The 25,877-nt window shown below is 44.5% G+C and overlaps 1 protein-coding gene across 1 annotated transcript in view; it reads right to left on the bottom strand.

The window, feature by feature from the left end:
* Nucleotides 1-5,057: 5,057 nt before the first annotated feature.
* Nucleotides 5,058-25,877, bottom strand: part of LOC120023847 (connector enhancer of kinase suppressor of ras 3-like) — a 55,976-nt gene continuing 35,156 nt past the window's right edge. Inside the window, exons 3-13 of the mRNA XM_038967964.1 lie at nucleotides 21,889-22,091; nucleotides 21,084-21,171; nucleotides 13,250-13,291; nucleotides 11,491-11,610; nucleotides 11,291-11,350; nucleotides 10,422-10,490; nucleotides 10,066-10,212; nucleotides 8,002-8,135; nucleotides 7,194-7,387; nucleotides 6,984-7,070; nucleotides 5,058-6,355 (exon numbers count right to left, since the gene is read on the bottom strand). Coding sequence (XP_038823892.1) covers nucleotides 6,054-6,355; nucleotides 6,984-7,070; nucleotides 7,194-7,387; nucleotides 8,002-8,135; nucleotides 10,066-10,212; nucleotides 10,422-10,490; nucleotides 11,291-11,350; nucleotides 11,491-11,610; nucleotides 13,250-13,291; nucleotides 21,084-21,171; nucleotides 21,889-22,091 — 1,446 coding nt within the window. The 3' untranslated portion in view covers nucleotides 5,058-6,053. The remainder of the gene's footprint in view (nucleotides 6,356-6,983; nucleotides 7,071-7,193; nucleotides 7,388-8,001; nucleotides 8,136-10,065; nucleotides 10,213-10,421; nucleotides 10,491-11,290; nucleotides 11,351-11,490; nucleotides 11,611-13,249; nucleotides 13,292-21,083; nucleotides 21,172-21,888; nucleotides 22,092-25,877) is intronic.

The following is a 25,877-nucleotide window of genomic DNA, read 5'->3' as shown; positions in this document are numbered from 1 at the left end:
GCCTCCAGTATTTATGCTGCAGTAGTTTATGTATCGGGGGGCTAGGGTCAGTCTGTTATATCTGGAGTACTTCTCCTGTCTTATCCGGTGTCCTGTGTGAATTTAAGTATGCTCTCTCTAATTCTCTCTTTCTCTCTTTCTTTCTCTCTCTCGGAGGACCTGAGCCCTAGGACCATGCCTCAGGACTACCTGGCATGATGACTCCTTGCTGTCCCCAGTCCACCTGGCCATGCTGCTGCTCCAGTTTCAACTGTTCTGCCTGCGGCTATGGAACCCTGACCTGTTCACCGGACGTGCTACCTGTCCCAGACCTGCTGTTTTCAACTCTCTAGAGACAGCAGGAGCGGTAGAGATACTCTCAATGATCGGCTATGAAAAGACAACTGACATTTACTCCTGAGGTTCTGACTTGTTGCACCCTCGACAACTACTGTGATTATTATTATTTGACCATGCTGGTCATTTATGAACATTTGAACATCTTGGCCATGTTCTGTTATAATCTCCACCCGGCACAGCCAGAAGAGGACTGGCCACCCCTCATAGCCTGGTTCCTCTCTAGGTTTCTTCCTAGGTTTTGGCCTTTCTAGGGAGTTTATCCTAGCCACCGTGCTTCGACACCTGCATTGCTTGCTGTTTGGGGTTTTAGGCTGGGTTTCTGTACAGCACTTTGAGATATCAGCTGATGTAAGAAGGGCTATATAAATCCATTTGATTTGAAAGTCCAGACCTAATTCCAATTGAGATGTTGTGGCAGGAACAAGCAGTCCATGCTTGAAAACCCACAAATGTTGCTTAGTTAAAGCAGTTCTGCATGCAAGAGTGGGCTAAAATTCCTCCACAGTGGCGTGAGAGACTGATCAACAACTAAAGGAAGCGTTTGGTTGGAGTCATTGCAGGCTAAAGGTGGCACAACCAGTTATTGAATATAAGGGGGAAATTACTTTTTCACACTGGCATTGGGTGTTGCATAACGTTATTTCTGAAATAAGGATGTAATTGTTGTGTTATTTGTTCACGCAGGTTCCCTTTATCTAATATTAGGTTTTGGTTGAAGATCTGATAACATTCAGTAGGAAAATGTTCAGCAATTTAGAGAACATTAGAAAGGGGGCAAATACTTTTTCACAACACTGTACATGATTCCACACTCCTTCTGAAATTATTCACAGAGGAATTAAAAAAAAAAGTAATGTATGTCTATAGCACCTATTTCTCGCTCTCCCTGGGCCTTGACAAAGGCTTGACTTTTACATCAAGGTTTTCTTGTTTGTGCACAATAAGTCTCAGAGATCATGAACCTGTGGAGTAGTGATTTGTTCCTTTGTCACTAGCTGCTCTGTGGCCACATATCTGACCCCACTGGATGTGTATGCCTGCTAAGTGTGACTGAGGGACTGGCATTAACATGGCTCTCTGGGATATGACAGGAGGAGAGGAGGCGGGAAAGTGATTCCCAGAGGCTAGGCCGCTGAATGTTCCGATATCCCCCAGCCAGGTAATCCGATGCCCACATCGGTCATAGCCAATAAGGGGCAGATCAATTTCCACTATAGCTCCTTTTTGAGGCGTAACAGTGGGTTATGTCCAGCTGCTGATAATAGCCTTCAGAATGGCCACTTTCATGGTTAGCTATTAACTGATATTGACTGGAAATGAAATGGCTCAAGATTGTGATGAAGAAGACCATAAAGAATATGGAGAATAGTTTTGTGTCAGTGTTTGAGTATATGTACCACGCCTCTTGTTCAATGTCTTATCTGTGTGATATAATGGGATTGTCTCAGACGCCAGAGACATTCCTCACATAGCAGGAGGAGATAGATGATCTCTCTCTCAACTGCGGTTAAAGGGAGGGACACATGGTGCAAACACCTCAGTAATCTCTTCTCCAAACCACTGGACCTCAAAAACGACCCTTTAATTGATAGAGATTTATAATTTTGCCATATCTTATCATTGTTCATTGAATTGTGTAAGCAATGCTAAGTCTGTGTGTTTCATTCATCCAAGAGTACTTATGGCTTCTCATCACCACTGAGTGTGTGTAGATGAACAGGATCATGGGGGATTGGGAAGTGAGGATGGAGACACGGAGCCAGAGGAGCCACTCTGAACCAGTGGAGTGGAGTTTATGGACACAAAACAGATTATGTCCTTACCGCTTGAGAGAAGGACCAGGTTCGAATATGAGGTTGGCTGTATCTGAGGAGAGAGGAGAGAATGAGGCAAGATTAGGAAACAAAGCATCTAGTGTTTAATCTAGTCTAGACCAATGACAAAATTAGTCAGTGGGCAAAAGGGTAACATTGACTAGATAAAACCACTCATTCTACCCTCTGCATCAACCTCAACATACCACAGAGGCACTTACTGTACCATTTAGGTTTGGGGATGACAAATACAGGAAGTAAAAAATCTATAACACATACTTAGTGCATCCTTGGCTCATACATAGGCACTCATCATCTTGGTTCCATTTCAGTTAACTTTCATATATAATTTGCTGCAATAAAATGGATCTTGTGGCATGTAATAGGGCAGTTCTTTTCTGTCTGTGTCGGGACAGTGGTGATATATCAGGCAGCCATTTCAGTATGGTACGCAGATAGCTGTCGGCCAATTCTCAAAATACATAGATTTACGTCAGCAGGCTACATGCCTCGCCCTGAAATTTCAGGGTATTTAGTCGTCTTCACTTGTTTTTCCTGTCTGTCAATTGCTTCATCTTTCCCTCCAGAGTTAGCAGTAAAAGTCTGTATTTGCTGTCTCGTATGGTTAGTTTAAAATGTCTGAGACATACTGGTCAGTTAGTTAATACTTCTGTGGATGTGCCTTCATCTGCTTTTTGGCTGTGGAAAAGAATTCACTATGTGTGTGTGCAAGTGGATTAGCTAGCTACTTTTGAGTGTCCTTAACATATTGAATATCCATAATCAAGTATTTGAATGTATTTCAATGAAAGGCCATGGAACCTCTACCAAACAGAAGGGGGTGACTGTTCCCTCCACCATCGTCACAGTCAGTAGGTTGGAGCAGATGGAAAATCATAATTTGTCATACCCCGTCATTTTGGATTCCTCTTGTAGGACGTCATCCAAGTGAGGTTAATTTGATTTCAATAAGGGGAATCAGATGTCTTGAATGATTTAAAATCCCAAATTAGGAACTAGCCTCATTCAGAGCCCTCTATTTCCAAACAGAAGGATCTGACTCTTTCCTTCTGGGTCTTATTCATTTGAAGAATGTCATGCTTGAGGTTGTAACGCTATTTGTGGTACTGTCTGTCTGTGGTCTAGCATGTCTCCCAGTAGTGCATCTTGTCTGGTCCTCTGAGACGGAGGTTAGTTTTCTACCACATACTTTCACTAGTTGTTCAAATCCAGTTCAGACCTCCCACCCAACCCCCTGGTTAAAAACATGCCACTACTCCCTGACTGATTGGTGGCTCCATAAATGAGATGACACCAACTATGAGGCGTATTTAAACTATACCCCTCCAGCATATCCCATTTGACCTATAGACTTCATACATCACATGCTTACAGTACAGCGCAACTAAGTGAGAATGGGTTGTAAATGAGAATGGGTTGTGTTACGAGTTATGGTTGACTATGAGTCAGATGAGTGACCCACCTGTTGAAGCCACTGCTGGAGCACCAGTCGGACACCTGTGTGAGTGACGGACACAGAGAATTAACTCATACATTACCCAGCACTGGCCAACTTGGTCACTTTCCCTGGATCTTCAGGCTTGTGGGTTGGTTACCACATTGGACTGTCTTGCTCAGATCATTGAAAGGCAATGGAGGCAAGAGCTGCTCTACAGTAGCCCCAGAATTGGATATTCAAGTAAATCCTTGATGTTTTAAGGACATAACATTTAAGCAGCTAATTCCTATCAGTGTTGATTTAATGTGTTATGTGCATGGCACAATCGCTGATTTGGCCCAAAGCTTATCTCATATATAAAGAAAGTAGGGAGCATGTCACTGAACACACCAACAATTCTCCTGCAAAGAAAATGGTGAATAGAAGAGGGCAAATCTGTCAACATACATCTTTCCCTTTTCACATCAACATCATGCAAGGCTGTGGCTTTTGTTAGACGCGAGTAAATATAGCAGGGAGAAGCAGCAAAGAGCAGGTGGTATACTGTTCCACCACAGACACTCAGCACATGCAGATTAGTAAGGATGGCAGGTTATCATAGCTGGGCAGGCTAGGGCAGGGCAGGGCTCAGAGAAGGTTAGGAAGAAGAGACATTAGATCATTAACAGGTGGCCCCCAGACAACCAGTAAAATCATGCAGGGAAACAGAAAGAGGCAGAGGGGCAGGGAGATTAATGAATCATTCCTTTTATTTTGATTTAGAAATGTGCCAAAATCAATGTTGTTCTTTTCTAGTGTTATGATTTTCTAAATCCAATTGGTCTGCCAGCTTTTTTGGGATAAAATGTAACAAAGAAAATAACAACGCGAGTCCCGAGTGCAATTCAGATGTAGGTGAAGGCATACAGAGGTTAAAAGACCACATATGTCAAGCAAGATATCTTGACAGTCCAATATGACATATGCATAATTCTCCCTAACTAGAACATATGTTAATTTAAGTTATAAAAAATGCAGTTGCATAATAAGCACGGCCACAGAGACAGAGGGAGAATGTAACTTTAGCTTGGCTATCCAGTTTCACCACATGCTTCGAAAACAGAAGTAGAGTTCATTCTCAAAGGTCAAGCAAATTAGGACAGAGTCCGTGAATAGGTTAATGCCCCTGAAGTGCTCCTCTATGGTGAATACAGACACTGAAAGTGACAATTCTAACTAACTCAGAGGTTTTGGACAAGTACCAATATAACAATACATTTGATCTAATTCGTCAGTAAAAAAAAACAAAATAAAGACAAACAAATTAAAACTGGAATCAACTGCACCTTTAATAATATACTATCGAAATGTTACAAAAGGCAGGTATAAAAAGGTACAATTGTATAAAAAACTGTTTTTTTAAACATTGTGACATCGTGGTATTTAATAATACTGTCAGTTAAACTCGTGTTTTAACACTTGTTGTAAGCTATCCATAGTATCTCGCTAGGCTATCGGTGAAGATAACAGAAGACACTAGCCAGTGACTCCAGAAATATATTTAACCTACACATCTTTGTTCACAAGGCTAATTGTAGACAAACAGCTGTGAGCATCCTTTGAGCAGGGTGATCACAGAGCAGTGTGTCTACAGCCTCCAGAACAAGGCAGGACATGGGACTGCACAGAGAAGAGTGCATGGCTTTGAACACAGGGAAAATAAATCACTGGTACGTTGAAACAGTATTTTGTCACTCGTCAATGCAACATCAATCTGTCAAAGGACAGAAAAGAGTTCCTACATGCATAGCTTTTAAAAGAGGCAACCACTGGCAGTGTATAGTTTAACAATACTAACAAGGTCATGACATGAAATAAACAGCTAAAAGCTAATACAAGTACAGCAAAACCTGAAGAAAAGCCTTTTTCTTTCTCATATAAAAACACACCATTGGCAAGTGAAAATGTAACAATTTTGCAGGGAGTAGCCTATCTCAGTGATAACAAGGTGATATAACTTACAAAATGGTTATGTTTTTTTAATTGTTCCTGTGAAGGTACAAGGCCGAAATGTGCTAAAAACCTGAATAACTCCTCTTGTCCATTTGTAGACAGATAGACATACATTTCCTCTTGGTAAAACCTCTACCTCCAAATACAAGTTTGCATGCATGTGCTGGTGTGGCAGCCAGCTCACTGAGTATTCCTATGTTTATCTGATTGTGCAGCTGAGATGGGATTGGTTGGTAGGGGACTGGGATTGGTTAGAAGTGATGCAACAGAAGACAGTGAGTTAACTACTAACTCATGATGGTGTAGTAGTACAGTAGTAGTAACACTGGGTAGGCAGGGAGGCAGGGAGAAAGTGTGAGAGGGGAGAGCCCATTGCAAACAGCCAGAGGACAAAAGGCACTGAGGAGAAGACAGACAGGAACAGGAAGCCCCGGACAGGAAGCGCATCATCAGTGAGTCAATAGCTTAAGCCGCGTGATCCAACTGACCAGTAGCGAGGGCTCTGCCGGGGGGCGTTTGGAGGCGGGGGCTACGGGGGTCTTTTTGCTGCCCAGGTCGTGGTCCTGGTAGGGGATGGTGGCGCTGTTGTGGAGGTCCTGGTTGGCATAGTAGCGGCTGCCCCGGATGTGGTCCACCCCTCGGACCAGCTGCTTTTCCCCCACTGGCCTGTAGGGCGGCGCCACTAATGGGACCTCCTCAGCAATGGTGGGGATCCGCTCGTTGCTCAGGTATCTGTACAGGAGATCCTCGCCTGGAGGGGAAATGCACATATTTAGTACAATTATCTTACAAAAAAAAGTAATACTTTGTACAAATGCACGTTGTTGAGAATAACTTGTTGATTTTAGGGCATATCTTCAGTAGGCCTTAAAATAGAGAAGCACTGTCCCATTAAAAGAGGAGTACTCTGGATCTCTACAGCATGTGTTGGCTGTGGAGGAGAATTGCACAGGCATCTCAGCCAATTAAAACATTCACCCACTCCTCTACCATTGCAGTGTAATTGGGTCTCCAGCAGAGAGACTGTTTGAAAGCTCTGTCTGTGCATTCATAGCCATGTGTCTGTTCTCTCCAAGGAGACCAGAGGATGAGGAACTGATCTTGTTGCTGTAAACTCTAGTTAATCCAATCCAGGCAAGAGCTAGAGTATGGCTCTGAGTTGACACTAATCACATGGTTCATTCATTGGTAAATTAAGCAGAGGTGCCATGCCTCCAAGGTCATTGGAGGGGTGAATTCTATAATTTGTTCTCATGTATTTAGCTGTTGAAGGTGTGAACTGGATAATCTGATTGAGGTTGTGGTCAATTAGATTTCTGGTGGTTAAGTTGTTGTTCTGCAGTAACTCAGAAGATGGGTCTATGGTGTGTGTTTGTTACCTTTCCGGCCTTGTGTCCAGGGCTTGGCATAGGTGTCTGCCACTCCAAGACAGGTGTCCACTGGCATGGAGAGGGGGCGGGGCTTACCTAAGCAGAAATACAAAAAGTTAGAATATTTTGGTTCACTGGTTTTGAATATTGTCTTGAATTGTATAACGAGTGGGCCTTGTGTGTGTGTGTGTGGTTACTGTGGGGTAGAATACTACTAACCACGAGATGAGGTGATGCGTTCCCTCATCCTGGGCTGAATTACATTGGCCTCGATGGGGTAGGCCACGCCCATCTTCTCGTAGTCTGCGATGGTGAAGCGTTTTCGACTCTCCAGGTCCAGGAAGGAGTTGGGCGACTCCGAACCCTTTGGTCTGATCTTACTGATGCTCGAGTACGAGCTGATCTTACTCTCTCTGTGGACAGAAAATACTGATTAGCAATGTCCCATTTCATATAGGTGAGAACACAAGGAGGGAGATAAAATAATCTGTCAAATTTGCTTTATGCTTTTGCTCAGTTCCTAACTAAAGTTGCTGTGGATATGAGAGTCCACTAAACGGCAAAAAAAAGATGATTCACTATCTGGTAAACATGGTGAATGCAGCAACAGCCTGGTCACTGGCATACATGGACAGAGAGGGAGAGATACAGCGAGACAGGGAGGGTGTCTGAGGAGGCAGATGAAACAGAGAGGCTGTTGCATAAGGTCTGGCTGTGGCGTGAGCGGAGCTGGATGGAGTCGGCACAAATGAATGTGCTCTGCTGTGGGGGTTTATAGGCAAGAGGAGAGTGGCGAATGATCAGGGGGCTGAACCACTCATTATCCAGACTTCAAAGCCAGGAGCATGGAGCTGGAGAATGAGTGTAAGCTGTCTGTGGGCGCACGACTCCCTCAATGCAGGGTTACAGGGGCCCACACAGACCCTTGACTCACCCTGTAGCATAGGGCCAGAACACAGCAAATTCTAAACCTATAACTTGAGCCTAAGGTTTTTCCTGGTAACCCTCCTGGGCATAGTGCACTTACAGGGGTACGCATCGTGGGGTGTAGGGTACTGAGGGGGGAGGGGGGATGTACAGGTCCAGGATGGCTGGTTTCTCCTTGGTGGAGCTGTCTGTGGAACAGCCTGGAGACTGGGTTTTGTTCAGGGAAGGAGTACTCTGAAATAAAAAAGAACAAAAAAATACAATCTGTCAGAAAAATGCTCCCCTCATAGGACCTATTACCTATTATGTCTACTATAAAATATAAACGTAACTTGTTGGCAAGGAAGAGTGTTTCCCCCTTTTGCCACATCCTATAGTCTACTCTAGCCGATGACTTTTGTCACATTTTTAAACTTCCAACATTCATTACAATAATGGATGGTTGATTACCTAAAGTCTCTTCTGCTGTGTTTACATACCCTAACCAAGTCATTCTAAACACTACTTGTTAGGAAGGAGCTGGATTATCCTACATATGGCAGGTCACTGACTAGGTATCCCCTTCCCCACATTATATTTGCCTATGTCTCTTTAAATCTATACTACCCTATTTAGAGAATCAAATCACGTTTTATTGGTCACATACACATATTTAGCAGATGTTATTGCGGGTGTAGCAAAATGCTTGTGTTCCTAGCTCCGACAGTGCAGTAGTATCTAATGAATGGAAGGATTTTGAGGATAATCCAAAATAGCTACAGCAACATAGTTTTAAGAAACCATACTATTCTACCACAGCTATGGTGCTATTTTAAAACCACACTACTTGGTAAATTGACCATGTTCAGTTTCACTCTGCATCAAACACAGTAAATACTGGTACGTCTACGCTCACCTCCTCCCCTATTACCAGGATACCTGTAGAACCCTGTGTCACTCCTGAATCACTGTGTGATCCACCATTGTTTAACACACCGACACCCCTCTCTTATCATTAAACCCAAGATGTGGAGCTTTGATTCCTGACACCCTGTTCAAACACAGCGGTGGACAAGTCCAGAGTGATCTGGTATCTTTGTGATGAAAGGTTCTTTGTTAAGTGAAACCATCTCTGGTCTGATATGTGATCTGATTTTCCCAAGGCAGAAGCAGCCTCCAGAGGCATAACGAGGCAGTGCCAGGACCAGAGCACAGGTTCGGTTACAACAACCTATTGTTCCCTGTGGAGCCCCAGTTACTGCAGTCGTGGCTCAGGTGCATTGCTGTGGGTAAGAGCTTAGCCAGATCCTAATTGTTCCCATATGAAAAAAGTGGTGAATTGGATTACCATTACATAACTTTATTAACACAGATTTTGTCTGGACCCTCAGAGACTTGATTCTCCGCTAAAGCAAACCTTTGGGGATTGAACGTTCTCAAAAGAGGGTGTACCCAAGCTGTACCCAGTGAGCTGAATCACTGAGCGACCTATTGAAATACTTGTCATCCATGGAGACTTTATTTTATTATTATACCTTTATTTAACTAGGCAAGTCAGTTAAGAACAAATTCTTATTTTCAATGACGGCCTAGGAACAGTGGGTTAACTGCCTGTTCAGGGGCAGAACGACAGATTTGTACCTTGTCAGCTCGGGGATTTGAACTTGCAACCTTTCGGTTACTAGTCCAACGCTCTAACCACTAGGCTACCCTGCCGCCCAGCCCCATCATACAGGCCATACTACTGAGGATTCCCACCCTACTGCTGGATGTTGATCTGATTCTACACACACCTACACAAACCACTTCCAAAGCAGCTATATTCTCCACTGAAGGAGATGCTATCTCCTGTCTCTGCAGACTGACTCACAGACTGCTGGCTGCCACTACTGATGACACAGTCTGAGTGACATCATCACCAGTGTGTGAGTACAGTAGCTGTTGTTTATTTGGATGCCATCACTGAATGGAGAACAGCTCTGCATTGTCCTCAGCCCTGCAGCTTCCAGGATATTTTCCTCCAACTCTCAGGCTGGTTCCTACACTTGTCTAGGCTTGTTACACTCAAACATTTCTCCATACTCCCTCATGAGGCACATCCAACAAAAGGTAATATGAACAATAACCATAACACTGCTTTGGTAAGAACACCCAAGTAAAAGATTAAGGGGTTTGGGGTGGGCACCTGCGCCATGGGCGGTTTCCAGCGCATGTTCTTGAGAGGGGCAGGTGTGAACCCGCAGGTGCCTGTAGGTCTCTTCTTCAGCAGCAGGACTACACCTTTAGGGTCCTCTCTCAGCTTCCCCACCAGGTTCTTCAGCTGCCAGCCCACCTGAGACAAGGCACAGCAGCACAGATCGATCAGTGTCAGTACATCATAGCGGAGGACAACAGAAAGAGGCACAGCAAGAAACTAGAAGACTTCCCCCCTATGAAATCATTATGTCACACTGTAGTCAGGTCAACTGCAAGGAACACATTCCAACTGCTTGAACCTTTCTCTGTGACAGGTTTCAGAGATAACAGGTGCCGGGCGCTCACCACTGTCTGCTGGTTGACCTGGATCACCTCATCACCCCCATGGATCTTCCTGGTCATGTCTGCCGGGGACTGACAACACAGAGAGGAGAGGACAGGATTAGTATACAAACCCCCCTAGCTCAGAGACAACACCTTCATGTAGTATTAGCCCCTGGATAACTCCACCTTCATCTGTTCGCTTTGTCGTCAGAAGTGCCATGTATGGGCTTGTTATGAAACAGACCACTTAATAAGCCCCTGAGGAAATATACATTTTACATAACTCTGACTAAACAACACAAACGCCCTCTTTATGAATACGTCGTCACATTATGCATGTGAATGTCAAAGGAATGAATGAGTCATATGATGAGTTAAGGTTGGATTCATCCTTAACGGCTGGAGGCATGATAATTAGGCTGTAATGGCGCTGCTGCCAACATTTCTCTGAAGGAGGATGCTTTACTGTTGAAGTTTGTGATTCTTAAATGGATGATGAAGACAGGAACAGCTATATTATTTAACCTCTAAACGCCTCTCTCCACTGCTTGGTAAGGAACACATTTACACTGCTATCCTAGCTCAGTGGTAAACAGCAATGCCCTTGAGCACCCTCAGAATGGGAGGGGGGGGGCAGGTTGGGTTGGAAAGAAGATGTACTGTTTGAAGCCCACCCTTAACTGTCTCCCCATCAGAACTTGGCAACTATTGTTTATGCAAAACATTAAGAGTTGCTATACCAACAGGATGTATATTGAACCGTGAGAAGTAGATAAGACCGACAAAAAGGTGCACATTTAGACTAACTGAACAAAAGGAGCAAGGTGCGTTCACTAGGATGGTTTTCACTAAGATCTACTAAATTGTTCCTCTGTGGCCACAATACTTACATGCTCTGTGGTCCCTGTGATGACATGAAGTCCATCATAGGTGGATTTGATGTACATACCCTGTAGGAATATGAACATAAGGAACATGAATTTCTGAGACAGTTTGAACTTGTGAGAAAGTTGAGGTACACTAGATAAATGTAGCTTGTAATTCAGTGGGTTTGGGGTTAAACTGGAAACTCCCATGCAGCATTCCTCACCAGTCCCTCCCCAGGCTTGATGTTGTTGAGCAGAACTTCATCCAAGCATGCTGATTGGCTCATCAGAGGGTCAGAGGTTGTTCTCATGGTCTGGTCACAGATGCTGTTCAGGACCTTGGACTGCAATGAGAGAGGGGGGAGGAAACCACTTTAAGCAAGACAGGAAAACCAAACAAACAACCCAAAGAATGAAAACAAAATCTCATGGAATTTCATGAATCCATCTCATCAAATTAATTTGATTTAAGTCTTATAGTCAAACAGTGACTGTGTGCTTTTATGACTGCTGTGATTACATGACCAGCCCAGTGATTTAATGTCCTGTCACATGATTGTGATTATGTAGCTACCGCCTGTCACCAAAGAGGTGTTATTTCTTTGGCTGTCTGCATTCATGCAGTGTTAGAGGGGTGGACTGCCGGCCAGCGGTCTGGTGACGAGAGGCCCTGTCCCTCAGCAGCAAGTCTCTGGGGACATTATCACCCTCCCCAGGGAAGAGGGGTGAGGGAGAGAGGAGGGGGGTGAGGGTCATCAATGTCACCCCCCCCCCCCCCCCCCCCCCCCCCCCCTTTCTAGGTCATTATGGACAATCTCACCACTTTGTCATCATTAGTGGGGGCATTTTAGTGACGCTCAGAGAAGAAAGAACTTTTTCTTCTCAGGCAAGAAACAAGCATCATGTGTGAACACTCACAACAACACAGTTGTGCCTACATACAGATGTGGACAGTCAAACGTTAAATCAAACTTATTTTAGCTCAAATTGAATTTTCGGTTGACCACACAAGTCTATAACCAGATCATTTGACAGGAATTTGTAAAGAAACAAGAAAATGACTGAAATGCTACTATTCACCATTGATTGGGACCAGGCTGTAACTAGAAGACTTTTTCCGGGACAGTTCATTGAACAACAAGTTCGGCATGGAGAAGACTCTAAACAGTGTAGACAGAAGTCTAGCTATTTTGTGTGTCTGCAGCAGAGTTCATCAAGGGTGTCAGAGGGGGGCCTCTCGAGTGGTGCAGCGGTCTAAGGCACTGCATCGCAGTAGTTGAGGCATCACTACAGACCTGGGTTCAATTCCAGGCCGGGAGACCCATGAGGCGACGCACAATTGGCCCAGCGTCGTCAGGGTTAGGGGAGGGTTTGACCGGATGGGATTTCCTTATCCCATCGCGCTCTAGCGACTCCTTGTGGTAGGCTGGGCAACTGCAAACAGACTTCCCTCGCCAGCTGGACAGTGTTTCCTCCAACACATTGGTGCGGCTGGCTTCCGGGTTAAGCAAGCAGTGTGTCAAGAAGCAGTGCGGCTTGGCAGGGTCGTGTTTCGGAGGGCACATGGCTCTCGATCGCCGCCTTTCCCGAGTCTGTAGGGGAGTTGCAGCGATGGGACAAGACTAACTACCAATTGGATATCACAAAATTGTGGAGAAAACAGGGTAAATGTACGAAACAAAAATGATTACAATAAGGGTGTCTGAGAGGGAAGAAGTCCAGTGTCAGCTCAGAGTCTGGAGAGTGTCAGGGACAGGAAACTGATTGATGGCCAGGGCACATTTTAGACACCTCTTTTACCAAAGTGCCATAGCCCCTGCCTACACTATTATCGCTGAGGGAGACTGCCCTGTAAGCATGTCACCTAATCTCCATGTAACGGATTATAGAGCTACGTCTCCCCAGAGGTTCAAACAGTCTTTCCCGGAGTGCTACTATAGAAAGCGGGAATGTGGAAACAACAAAGAGGGGAGATATACTTACAACTTCCAGGATCTTTTCCTCCATCTCGTAAACAGTGCAGTCCTGTGGAGGAGGAGAGACATGTTAGCTGGGCTGCATCTCAAGGCTCCACATCAAAACACAGGAAGAGGTTCTTTCACAGCAAAGAAAGTCAATAAAAACAAGGTATAGGGGATAGGCAAATATGTGATCAAATATCCAGATATATACTATATACAGTTTAAGTCGGAAGTTTACATACACCTTAGCCAATTACATTTAAGTTTTTCACAATTCCTGACATTTAATCCTAGGACAAATTCCCTGTCTTAGGTCAGTTAGGATCACCACTTTATTTTAAGAATGTGAAATGTCAGAATAATATTAGAGAAAATTACTTATTTCAGCTTTTATTTCTTTCATCACAGAATTTTACATACATCAATTAGTATTTGGCAGCATTGAATATAAATTGTTTAACGAGGGTCAAACGTTTTGGGTAGCCTTCCTCAAGCTTCCCACAATAAGTTGGGTGAATTTTGGCCCATTCCTCCTGACAGAGCTGGTGTAACTGAGTCAGGTTTGTAGACCTCCTTGCTCGCTCACACTTTTTCAGTTCTGCCCACAAATTATCTAGAGGATTGAGGTCAGGGCTTTGTGATGGCCACTCCAATACCTTGACTTTGTTGTCCTTAAACCATTTTGCCACAACTTTGAAAGTATGCTTGGGGTCATGAACATTTGAACATCTTGGCCATGTTCTGTTATAATCTCCACCCGGCACAGCCAGAAGAGGACTGGCCACCCCTCATAGCTTGGTTCCTCTCTAGGTTTCTCCCTAGGTTTTGGCCTTTCTATGGAGTTTTTCCTAGCCACAGTGCTTCTACACCTGCATTGCTTGCTGTTTGGGGTTTTAGGCTGGGTTTCTGTACAGCACTTTGAGATATCAGCTGATGTACGAAGGGCTATATAAATAAATGTGATTTGATTTGATTGTCCATTTGGAAGACCCATTTGCGACCAAGCTTTAACTTCCTGACTGATGTCTTGAGATGTTGCTTCAATATATCCACAATTTTCCTACCTCATGATGCCGTCTATTTTGTGAAGTGCACCAGTCCCTCCTGCAGCAAAGCACCCCCACAACATGATTTTGCCACCCTCGTGCATCACGGTTGGGATGGTGTTCTTCGGCTTGCAAGCCTCCCCCTTTTTCCTACAAACATAATGATGGTCATTATGGCCAAACAGTTCTATTTTTATTTCATCAGACCAGAGGACATTTCGCCAAAAAGTACGATCTTTGTCCCCATGTGCAGCTGCAAACCGTAGTCTGGCTTTTTTATAGCGGTTTTGGAGCAGTGGCTTCTTCCTTGCTGAGCAGCCTTTCAGGTTATGTCGATATAGGACTCGTTTTACTGTGGATATAGATACTTTTGTACCCGTTTCCTCCAGAATCTTCACAGGGTCCTTTGCTGCTGTTCTGGGATTGATTTGCATTTTTCGCACCAAAGTATGTTCATCTCTAGGAGACAGAACACGTCTCCAACCTGAGCGGTATGACGGCTGCGTGGTCACATGGTGTTCATACCTGCGTACTATTGTTTGTACAGATGAACGTGGTACCTTCCAGCATTTGGAAATGGCTCCTAAGGATGAACCAGACTTGTGGAGGTCTACAATTTTTTTTCTGAGGTCTTTTGATTTTCCCACAATGTCAAGCAAAGAGGCACTGCGTTTGAAGGTAGGCCTTGAGATACATCCACAGGTACACCTCCAATTGACTCAAATGATGTCAATTAGCCTATCAGAAGCTTCTAAAGCCATGACATCATTTTCTGGAATTTTCCAAGCTGTTTAAAAGGCACAGTCAACTTAGTGTATGTAAACTTCTGACCCACTGGAATTGTGATACAGTGAATTATAAGTGCAATAATCTGTCTGTAAACAATTGTTGGAAAAATTACTTGTGTGATGTGCAAAGTAGATGTCCTAACCGACTTGCCAAAACTATAGTTTGTTAACAAGACATTTGTGGAGTGGTTGAAAAATGAGTTAATGACTCCAACCTAAGTGTATGTTTATTTTTATGTATTTTACCTTTATTTAACTAGGCAAGTCAGTTAAGAACAAATTCTTATTTTCAATGACGGCCTAGGAACAGTGGGTTAACTGCCTTGTTCAGGGGCAGAATGACAGATTTTTACCTTGTCAGCTCAGGGATTCAATCTTGCAACCTTTCGGTTACTAGTCCAACGCTCTAACCACTAGGCTACCTGCAGTAAACTATAAACTTCAACTGTATACACAAAACCCTTCAAAATTGTGGATTCGGCATTGTCAGCCACACCCATTGCTGGCAGGTGTATAAATTCTAGCACACAGCCATGCAATCTCCATAGACAAACATGGGCAGTAGAATGGCCATATTGAAGAGCTCAGTGACTTTCAACATGGCACCGTCATAGGGCAACATCATAGGACACCAACTTTCCAACAAGTCAGTTCGTCAAATTTCTGCTCCGGTCAACTGTAAGTGCTGTTATTATGAAGTGGAGACATCTAGGAGCAACAACGACTCAGCCGTGAAGTGGTAGGCCACACAAGCTCACAGAATGGGACCACCGTCTGTCCTCGGTTGCAACACTCACTACAGAGTTCCAAACTGCCTCTGGAAGCAACGTCAGCACAATAACTGTTCGTCGGGAGCTTCATGAAATGGGTTTCCATGACCGAGCAGCCGCACACAAGCCTAAGCTCACCATATGCAATGTCAAGTGTCAGCTGAAGTGGTGTAAAGCTCGCCGCCATTCGACTCTGGAGCAGTTGAAACACTTTCTCTGGAGTGATGAATCACTCTTCACCATCCGTCAGTCTGACGGACGAATCTGTGTTCGGCGGATGCCAGGAGAACGCTACCTGCCCCAATGCAGTGCCAACTGTAAAGTTTGGTGGAGGAGGAATAACGGTCTGGGGCTGTTTTTCATGGTTTGGGCTAGGCCCCTTAGCTCCAGTGAAGGGAAATCTTAACGCTACAGCATACAATGACATTTCTAGACAATTCTGTGCTTCCAACTTTGTAGCAACAGTTTGGGGAAGGCCCTTTCCTGTTTAAGCATGACATTGCCCCCGTGCACAAAGCGAGGTCCATATAGAAATGGTTTGTCGAGATCGGTGTGAAATAACTTGACTGGCCTGCACAGAGCCCTGACCTCAACCCCATCGAACACCTTTGGGATGAATTAGAACGTCAATTGCGATCTAGGCCTAATTGCCCAACATCAGTGCCCGACCTCACTAATACTCGTGGCTGAATGGAAGCAAATCCCAGCAGCAATATTCCAACATCTAGTGGAAAGTCTTTGCAGAAGAGTGGATGGAGGCTGTTAGAGTAGCAAAGGGGGGACCAACTCCATATTAATGCCCATGTTTTTGGAATGAGATGTTCGATGAGCATACTTTTGGTCATGTAGTGTATCGGACTGTGGGAGATGGACAAGGCCTACAATAAAACAGCTTTCTGAGTCAAATTACATCTCTATATAAACTTGTGGACAATATAATGGCAGAACTTGTAGTGGGGTTTCAGTGTAAATAAAGGAACCTTACATCTAGAAAACACAACTTGGTACATTGTAAGAACCATATCCTCTAACTTCAAGGTGACCAACAACCCATACTCATCCCACCCTTTATGGGGAATTGTTCTTTGGAGACTTCAGTAAACAAAATACTGTTTAGCACTGGGTTCCCATGTATTTGATAGATAGGCGAGTCTCCTGCAAAAAAGAAAGAAACAGTAGCTGCTGTGTGACTACCAGGGGGGTGGAGAAGTTGGGAACATCCTATAGTAACTGCTGTGTCATCCACAGACAGAAGCCCCTCAGCCCTGGCCCTCTCCCAGTGTCCCCCATCCCCAGACTGCAGCTGGGCCTGCCTGGGCTCACAGCTGAAGTAACAGCCTCCTAAGACAGCTGGAGGACTTGGGGCCTGTGGTCCGGTGGTGAAAGGACCCCTGGTTATGGCTGGTCAGAGGGAGCCACTGTTGCTTAGCCACTGCTGTGACCCCCCCCCCCCCCCCCCGGCTATGGAATGGCCTCTACGTAGGGTATGTCCCAAAAGGAAGCCGTCCTTAAACTCACAGGGGAAATGTCTCTGCCATAGCAGAGGTGGAGTTGGGAAATTATGGAGTGAGACAGGTCAGTATCTTGTATTGTATTGAGGCGTCACTGCCATTGTGTTGCTCAATGTCAGCAAACAAGAACTTGAGGAGCCAGGAATTGTAAGCTAGCAGTAAGGTTATTGTGTGTGTGTGGACATATATTGTCCATAAATGCAGTTCTGCTGTTCTTCATAAATCCTTTGTGCAGACAACGTATGGGGGACGACCGAGAATTTCCATATTCCCCTACCTTACACATTCCTATGGCAGTTACCTCTGCTGCAGAGGATAAGTTCATTAGAGAGTTACCAGCCTCAGAAATTGCAGCCCAAATAAATGCTTCACTGAGTTCAAGTAACATACCCATCTCAACATCAACTGTTCAGAGGAGACTGCCTTCATGGTCGAATTGCTGCAAAGAAACCACTACTAAAGGACACCAATAATAAGAAGAGACTTGCTCGGGCCAAGAAGCACGAGCAATGGACATTAGACCGGAGGAAATTTGTCCTTTGGTCTGATGAGTCCAAATTTGAGATTTTTGGTTCCAAACCGGCGTGTCTTTGTGAGACGCAGAGTAGGTGAACAGATGATCTCCGCATGTGTGGTTCCCACTGTGAAGCATAGAGGAGGTGGTGTGGGGGTGCTTTGCTGGTGATACTGTCAGTGATTTATTTAGAATTCAAGGCACAATTAGCCAGCATGGCTACCACAGCATTCTGCAGCGATACGCCATCCCATGTGGTTTGCGCTTAGTGGGACTATCATTTGTTTTTCAACAGGACAATGACCCAACACACCTCCAGGCTGTGTAAGGGTTATTTGATGGAGAGTGATGGAGTGCTGCATCAGATGACCTGGCCTCTACAATCACCCGATCTCAATCCAATTGAGATGGTTTAAGACAAGTTAGACTGCAGAGTGAAGGAAAAGCAGCCAACAAGTGCTCAGCATATGTGGGAACTCCTTCCATACTGTTGGAAAAGTATTCCAGATGAAGCTGGTTGAAAGAATGCCAAGAGTGTGCAAAGCTGTCATCAAAGCAAAGGGTGGCTACTTTGAAGAATCTCAAATATAAAATATATTTTTATTTGTTAAACACTTTTTTGGCTACTACATTATTCCATATGTGTTATTTCATAGTTTTGATGTCTTCACTGTTATTCTACAATGTACAAAATAGTATAAATAAAGAAAAACCCTGGAATGAGTAGATGTGTCCAAACTTTGACTGGTACTGTATAAAAACTCTATTTTCCTTTAGCTAGTGACAAACTGCCAGAACAAACATGGAGGGAAAACTAATCAGCATAAAATACCAACATAGGTTTCAGTTTTGGTACCAAAACACAATGCTTCCCCCTCAATTACTTTCCAACGCGGCCAAGGACGTGTGATGGTTTTGGAAAGAATTTGGCATGACTTCCATCACAAACCAGTACATATTTTTGCCATAAATAGGTCTATATTTGGATGACTACATCAAGTTGAAATGCATTCTACACGTCAAGACAGATATGCTAAAAAGACAAATTTATTGGGTTTGAGGTCAAAAATATTGACTAAACAGTATCATAATATGCCACGGATTTGATTTGTGTAAACTGTGCCAAAGTGAATCACATGCAGACTGTTTTATATCAAAAGCAGATAATTATTGCATAATATGAATGTAATATTCTTGGACATAATCTTTCAGATCTGTGTTTTTTTTACATAATCCCTTGGAAGATCTGTGGAACACAAAATCATCTCGTATCTGCATCAAACACAGAACTGAAGCAGTCTTCATACATATGCCAGATTGAAACCAAGACCAGAGGGAAAGACTGAGGAAACGTTCTCTGGGTAAAGCAGCGAGTCCTCAGCCTCCTCACGCCCTGGTTGTCCTCCCACAGCAGACTAGGATTAGATGACTCCCCAGATGGCCCTGCAGCCTTTGATCTGTAACCAGAGATTTGTCCAGCCGAGAGATGAAGTGGCAAAAAGAGAAGACTGCTGGTACAACATTCCAACATGGAGCCATTCATACAGCTGACCAGACTGGACTGTTGTACAGGATCTTACAGAACAAGATATCAAAACACCATGAGGACTCAGACCTGCCCTCCAGTCTTCCCTTTCCTCCCACAATATCTCTCCACCTCATCACTTAGTGTTTGACCCGACTGCCGTCATGCAGGAAGACAGAGCAAGCTCTCACCTCACGGGTCAGATGAGATGGCTGCATGTTCGCTGTTTTATTGCGGTGCTCTATTGTGCATGTATACATAGGGTTCATTCAGCCAGCAGGACATAAATTGTCCATCCTAAAAGCCCCGTTCTTGGTGGAGGTTCATGAAAAGGCCATGTCACCTCATGAAGCCCGCCCACACCATAAAAATCACAGTGATACTCCCCCACAGTGCGTTTGGGAGAGTTCAAGAGTGTCTGAAGCCTATGTGAGATACACTGGTCCATGCATTGGAGGTAACTTCCTGCATGTGTCTCTGACAGGATAATGTAGCCCCTGGGTGAACTGTAGAGATATCCACCTGGGCCTCTCACACAGCTGAGTGCCATGGAGGCCAAGGGGTCTCCTACAGTACAGCACAGCAAAGCTGCAACAAAAACCCTTCACTTCAAACACCTCCGTGGGAAATGTCTCCTCAGTTCCCCCTCTCCTCCTCCTCCACACCCAGGGTGAGACCCAAAACAGTAAATCACCGGGCTGCTGAAATCCCAGACATCGGTGAGGCAATCGGCACTCTGGGAATGGAAATTACTCGATGCAATAACCCTTCAAAAGCGGCACCTGCAGTCTCAACAGCCATTTTCACTACGTGTATAAAATGTAAACGCCTGTTTATCAATTGTTGGGATACCCTGGGGAAAGAAACTGTCAAAAAGAAGCTTGGCACTATGCTACTCTGTTGGGTCTTTAACTAACCCCTTTCGTTTTCTTTCAGAGCCTACATACATACATAACCAGTTTGGAAAACAACCTGGAAATATTCATTCTATAAATCTGATATAAATAGACCCTTAGCAATCTGACAGCCTGTGGCCAAATCAAACACATTTAACCTAGAAGGATGTTTGCTGATTTGCTACTTTTTAAAGGGAGGTAAACATCTAATATGTGGCAGTGAAGGAGAGCACCGTACCACTACCTCAACCCACCGTGCATTGATCCTCCACAGGATGTACACACAGATAGTATGCTCTCCCGCTGGGGGGGAACTGGAACCACATGGCCGGGGGGGGGGGGGGGGGGGGGGTAACTGGAACTACATGGCCAGGGGAATAATGCAGCCTGCGGAATGTCGGCAGATGCTTTTTAAAGAGCACCAGAGGTTTTTATGAAACTGTAAACGCAGAGGCTGTGATTGCCATTAAACATCACCGCGGTTGGGGGTCTCCTCATTAGCTAACCTGTACTGTGTTCAGACATGACATCAGCCTGAAGCCAGTAGCCTGTCATAGCCCCCATTCTCCCCAGTTCCCATAACCCCCTGCTCCTTTACTTAATCCTACATGTGTATGCCTATAGGCTAGTCTGCCCTGAGTGGAAAGAGGGAAGGGGTGGTTTTTCAGGGTAGAGTTACTCTACTCGTGCACTGTTGTGTGTGAGTGAGTGAGTGAGTGAGTGAGTGAGTGAGTGAGTGAGTGAGTGAGTGAGTGAGTGAGTGAGTGAGTGAGTGAGAAAGGGCGAGGGCGAGAGAGCGTGCAGACCTGTTGAACTGTGGTGGTGAGGTCCAGACACAGCTGAATGATCTTATTCTTGGTGGTGGTGAAGTCACTGATCCCAGTCAGGGGCGTACTGCAACGAGAGAGAAGATTGAAAGGCCATTTTGGCATGACATCCTCAGGTCATGTCCCTGACCGCACTGAGATACAGTAGTTGTCAGGAGAGCTTGAGAAGGGGGTAAATCTTACAGTGGGACAACAGAGTGACATAGAGCCACCTCTAATGCAGTTCATAGGAAAAGAACAGTACTAGTGAACCTTTAATCACAATATATACATTTTGGATCTAGAAACAAACCTCAGAAGAAAAAAATAAAGGTCAACATGTTAACATGACTACTACTACTTTCAGAAAATACTGCTTTTGGTTAAGTTAACTGACAGAGTGATCTTGAAAACAAACGCTATGAAAAGAATCTGCATCTGTATGGCTAGATTGATTCTGAAATCTCATCTGGATATTCTCTGGACAATGACTAGACAGAGGTAGAGGAAACCACCAGACTTGTACTCAATTTCACTCATATGTCCTCAAACCCTTTCTGGAAACTCTCCTGAGAGAGAGGAGCTGCGTTTCTGTTATAGTCTGTAGAGGCCGAGGAAAACCAATGCCTGTAATGTGTAGCGTAGCAGCATATTCTAGTCATTAGGGGATTCAGTGAGCTCAATGACGCCTATGCGTAGGAAACACTAACGTTACAGCTAACCCCAATGGCAGTCCATGGGCTAGAATATATAGAGCAGATTTTATGTAGCTAGGACTATCGTTACCATGGAGGTTAGGTCTTACCTGTCCAGCCAGGCCAGGAGGCTCTTGGCGGCTCCGATGAGCTCCACTACAGAGGTTAGGAAGTTATTGGGAGGTTTCCGGGAAGTGCTGCCGTTGTACGTCGGGCTCTTCCTGTGGTCTGACGTGGACATGTGCAGGCCGTTGGTGGCCGCTCTCATCCTCACCACCAGACCCTTTAGGTTGTCGGTCTCCACTCCGTAGTTCTGAGAGGGGAAGAAAGGAGAGAATTGAGTTTGAGAGGTTATCGTTTTAGTCATAGAAGAAAGTGTACAGTATGTTACAGTGAATGTCAATCAATCAATCGTCATAGCAGCCATATTCTTGGTCGGAACAGTTTTTCCAGATTTTTATGGCTCTGGATTTCATTTTACAGACAAACATGTGGTTTCCTGCAGAGTAAATGTGGGTTATTAATTGTAATGCTCTATGACACACATGATTTAAAAGAGGCCATGTCTCTCTCGGCACCTCTGGGGTGAAATTCCCCTGCATTCTTCATGTCCATCTCTGGCTCAACCCTCGGGAGGGAGGCGTCACTCCAGATTCCCACACCTGATTCCCATATAGCAGGCAAAGTTTGCATTCCTGAGCCAGGCCATTTCCTCCTTGCGCAATCCACTCATTTACAGACCCTTCACACGGTCAAAAGGAAGAGGCTTCAGGGGTCACGAGCAGCAGACAGACAACGTGTAGTGTACTGTATTGTAGTCTAGGCCTACTGCTGCTGTGATCAGACTCTTAACAGCAAGGAAAGGTGCATCGGAGGGCAGAAGCGCAAGTGAAGGCAGAAAGCGTGAGGGCAGAAGCGTAAGCCCGGCCCCAGATCTATATACTGTTCATTCATATCGCCCTTACAACCCTGACCTGCTCCAGGAAAAGTGATTAGGCAAATGATTGACAGACACACCCAACCTAGTTTTCACTTCAACTGTGTAGAAAGAGATTTTCTCTTTCAGAGTTATCGACCCTGAAAATACCAAGCTGATATAAAATGGGTCCTATTGGCCAAAGAAATCCCTTATTTGAGGCAATGTTATGCCCTGTACCTGCCCTCATGTGGCCCTAACGACAGTCTTAGCGAGAGTTCAAACAGCAAACCAAACAAGAATCCACCCCCCAAAATATTTTTTTATTAATCTTTTTATTTTAATTACATTTTTTACACTCCAGATACCAACTTATACAAACGAACAACAACTTACAGACACAAAGAATGACTACATCTCATCTGCCAGACCCGCATGCTCACACCCCCATCCCTAGTGCCTGCATTAAATTCTACCAATTTGTTTTTCTTCGGTCACCCATGCTGTTTCAATAATAAAACATTCTTAACTATTTTTCCATTATGACAATGATGGCGGATTGATTGACTTCCAAGATTTTTCAAGATGAGTGATAAGAGAATTGTCCAGCCCATTGGGAAACTCACTACACCCCCATATGCCATGTCTTGAAATATGCAGACAGATGGATTAAAAGTACATTTACATTGTAATACTTCTGACAGCCAACTTTCTAGCTATGCCCACAACTTCCGGACTTTATAGCATTCCCAGAAAGCATGGATTATCGAGTTATTAGTTTTACACTTAAGCCATGACTCTGCCGTTGTGCTGTAGAATTTGTGAATTTTGTCTGTTGTACAATACATTTCATACATTAGGTTATACTAGATTAAGCATACATTTTCATTAACTAATTTGTTAGTTATGCTCCAACTTTCCCTCCATCTTGTGCCAACATCAGGTATACTGTTTAGAAGTAATAACTAGAAATGGAACTAAATACTTTCTGTAGATAACTAGCTGGCCATGTGCTTTTTTTCTCCATGACCAAAACATGAGTTATTTTTAACTGATATGGGAATGAATACACAAGCAGTATATCAAAACTGGGATAATGTTTTAGGTTACACTGGCAAGCATAAGAATATTTGCCAGGGCATCTTCTTTAAATTATAAATCTGATTATTTCACATGGAGATGTGGGAAGCTAAAAAGGCTAGCTAGCTTGCTATGTTTTTAGCCAGACTGCCAGCTAGCTAACCAGACTGCCAGCTAGCTAGCCAGACTGCCAGCTAGCTAGCCAGACTGCCAGCTAGCTAGCCACTTCAGTAGCAAGGGAAGCTGACCCTTCTTTGCATTCACAAAATGAAAAGACCAAAAAAATGAACAACTTTGCTATCGACCCCTTGTGAATGGGAGTGGGACCGGTGAGGATACCATGTTATCAACTGTGTTATCAAAAATCCCACTCCACCCGCATGCAGGTAGATCAAAGGAGTGAAGCTGGTAGTAACCTTAACCAGGGCCAGAATACAGCATTTGGGCCCCCAAATGTGAAGTTTTATGCTATTCTACACATTTTGTCATGAGGCTAAGAGAAAATGTTGCAGTTTTAAATTCTACACTTTTTGCAATGAGGCAGATTTGTTGTTGAGGTTTTACAGCTCATTTTATGCTTTGTTCACATTTTGTCATTCAGCTGAGAGAATTGTGCAGATTTAAAGCTAATTTCCTGCAATTCTACACAGTTTGCAATTATATACTAACTATTTGTTATCAAATCAAATGTATTACAACGGCGAAATGCTTACTTACGAGCCCCTAACCGACAGCGCAGTTGAATAAAATACAGATAAGAATAAGAGATAAAAGTAACAAGTAATAAAGAGGAGCAGTAAAAAATAACAATATATACAGGGGGGTGTCGGTACATAGTCAATGTGCGGGGCACTGGTTAGTTGAGGAAGTATGTACATGTAGGTAGAGTTAATTAAAGTGACTATCCATAGATGACAACAGAGAGTGGCAGTGGTGTGGAGAGGGGGGGGGGGGGGGGGCAATGTGAATAGTCTGGGTTGCCAGTTGACTAGTAGTTCAGGAGTCTTATGGCTTGGGGGTAGAAGCTGTTAAGAAGCCTCTTGGACCTAGACTTGGCACTCCGGTATCGCTTGCTGTGCGGTAGCAGAGAGAACAGTCCATGACTAGGGTGGCTGGAGTCTGACAATTTTCAGGGCCTTCCTCGGACACCGCTTGGTATAGAGGTCCTGGATGGCAGGAAGCTTGGCCCCAGTGATGTACTGGGCCGTTCGCACTACCCTCTGTAGTGCCTTGCGGTTGGAGGCCGAGCAGTTGCCATACCAGGCAGTGATGCAACCAGGCAGGATGCTCTCGATGGTGCAGCTGTAGAACTTTTGAGGATCTGAGGACCCACGGCAAATCTTTTCAGTCTCCTGAGGGGGAATAGGTTTTGTCGTGCCCGCTTCACGACTGCATGGTGTGCTTGGACCATGTTAGTTTGTTGGTGATGTGGACACCAAGGAACTTGAAGCTCTCAACCTGCTCCACTGCAGCCCCGTTGATAAGAATGGAGCTGTGCTCTGTCCTCTTTTTCTTGTAGTCCACAATCATCTCCTTTGTCTTGATCACGTTGAGGGAGAGGTTGTTGTCCTGGCACCACACGGCCAAGTCTCTGACCTCCTCCCTATAGGCTGTCTCGTTGTTGTCGGTGATCAGGCCTACCACTGTTGTGTCATTGGCAAATGTAATGATGGTGTTGGAGTCGTGCCTGGCCGTGCAGTCATGAGTGAACAGGGAGTACAAGACGGGACTGAGCACACACCCTTGAGCGGCCCCTGTGTTGAGGATCAGCGTGGCGGATGTGTTGTTACCTACCCTTACCACCTGGGGGCGGCCCGTCAGGAAGTCCAGGATCCAGTTTTTTATTTTTATTTTATTTCACCTTTATTTAACCAGGTAGGCTAGTTGAGAACAAGTTCTCATTTACAACTGCGACCTGGTCAAGATAAAGCAAAGCAGTGCGACACAAACAACACAGAGTTACACATGGAATAAACAAGCGTACAGTCAATAACATAATAGAAAAAAAGAAAGTCTATATATAGTGTGTGCAAATGGCGTGAGGAGGTAGGCAATAAATAGGCCATAGTAACACTGGAGTGATTGATGTGCAAGTAGAAATAC

The sequence above is a fragment of the Salvelinus namaycush genome, chromosome 28 (genome assembly GCF_016432855.1).
Source record: "Salvelinus namaycush isolate Seneca chromosome 28, SaNama_1.0, whole genome shotgun sequence".
NCBI classification, from domain to species: Eukaryota; Metazoa; Chordata; class Actinopteri; order Salmoniformes; family Salmonidae; genus Salvelinus; species Salvelinus namaycush.
This window is presented reverse-complemented; position numbering and strand designations above follow the sequence as displayed.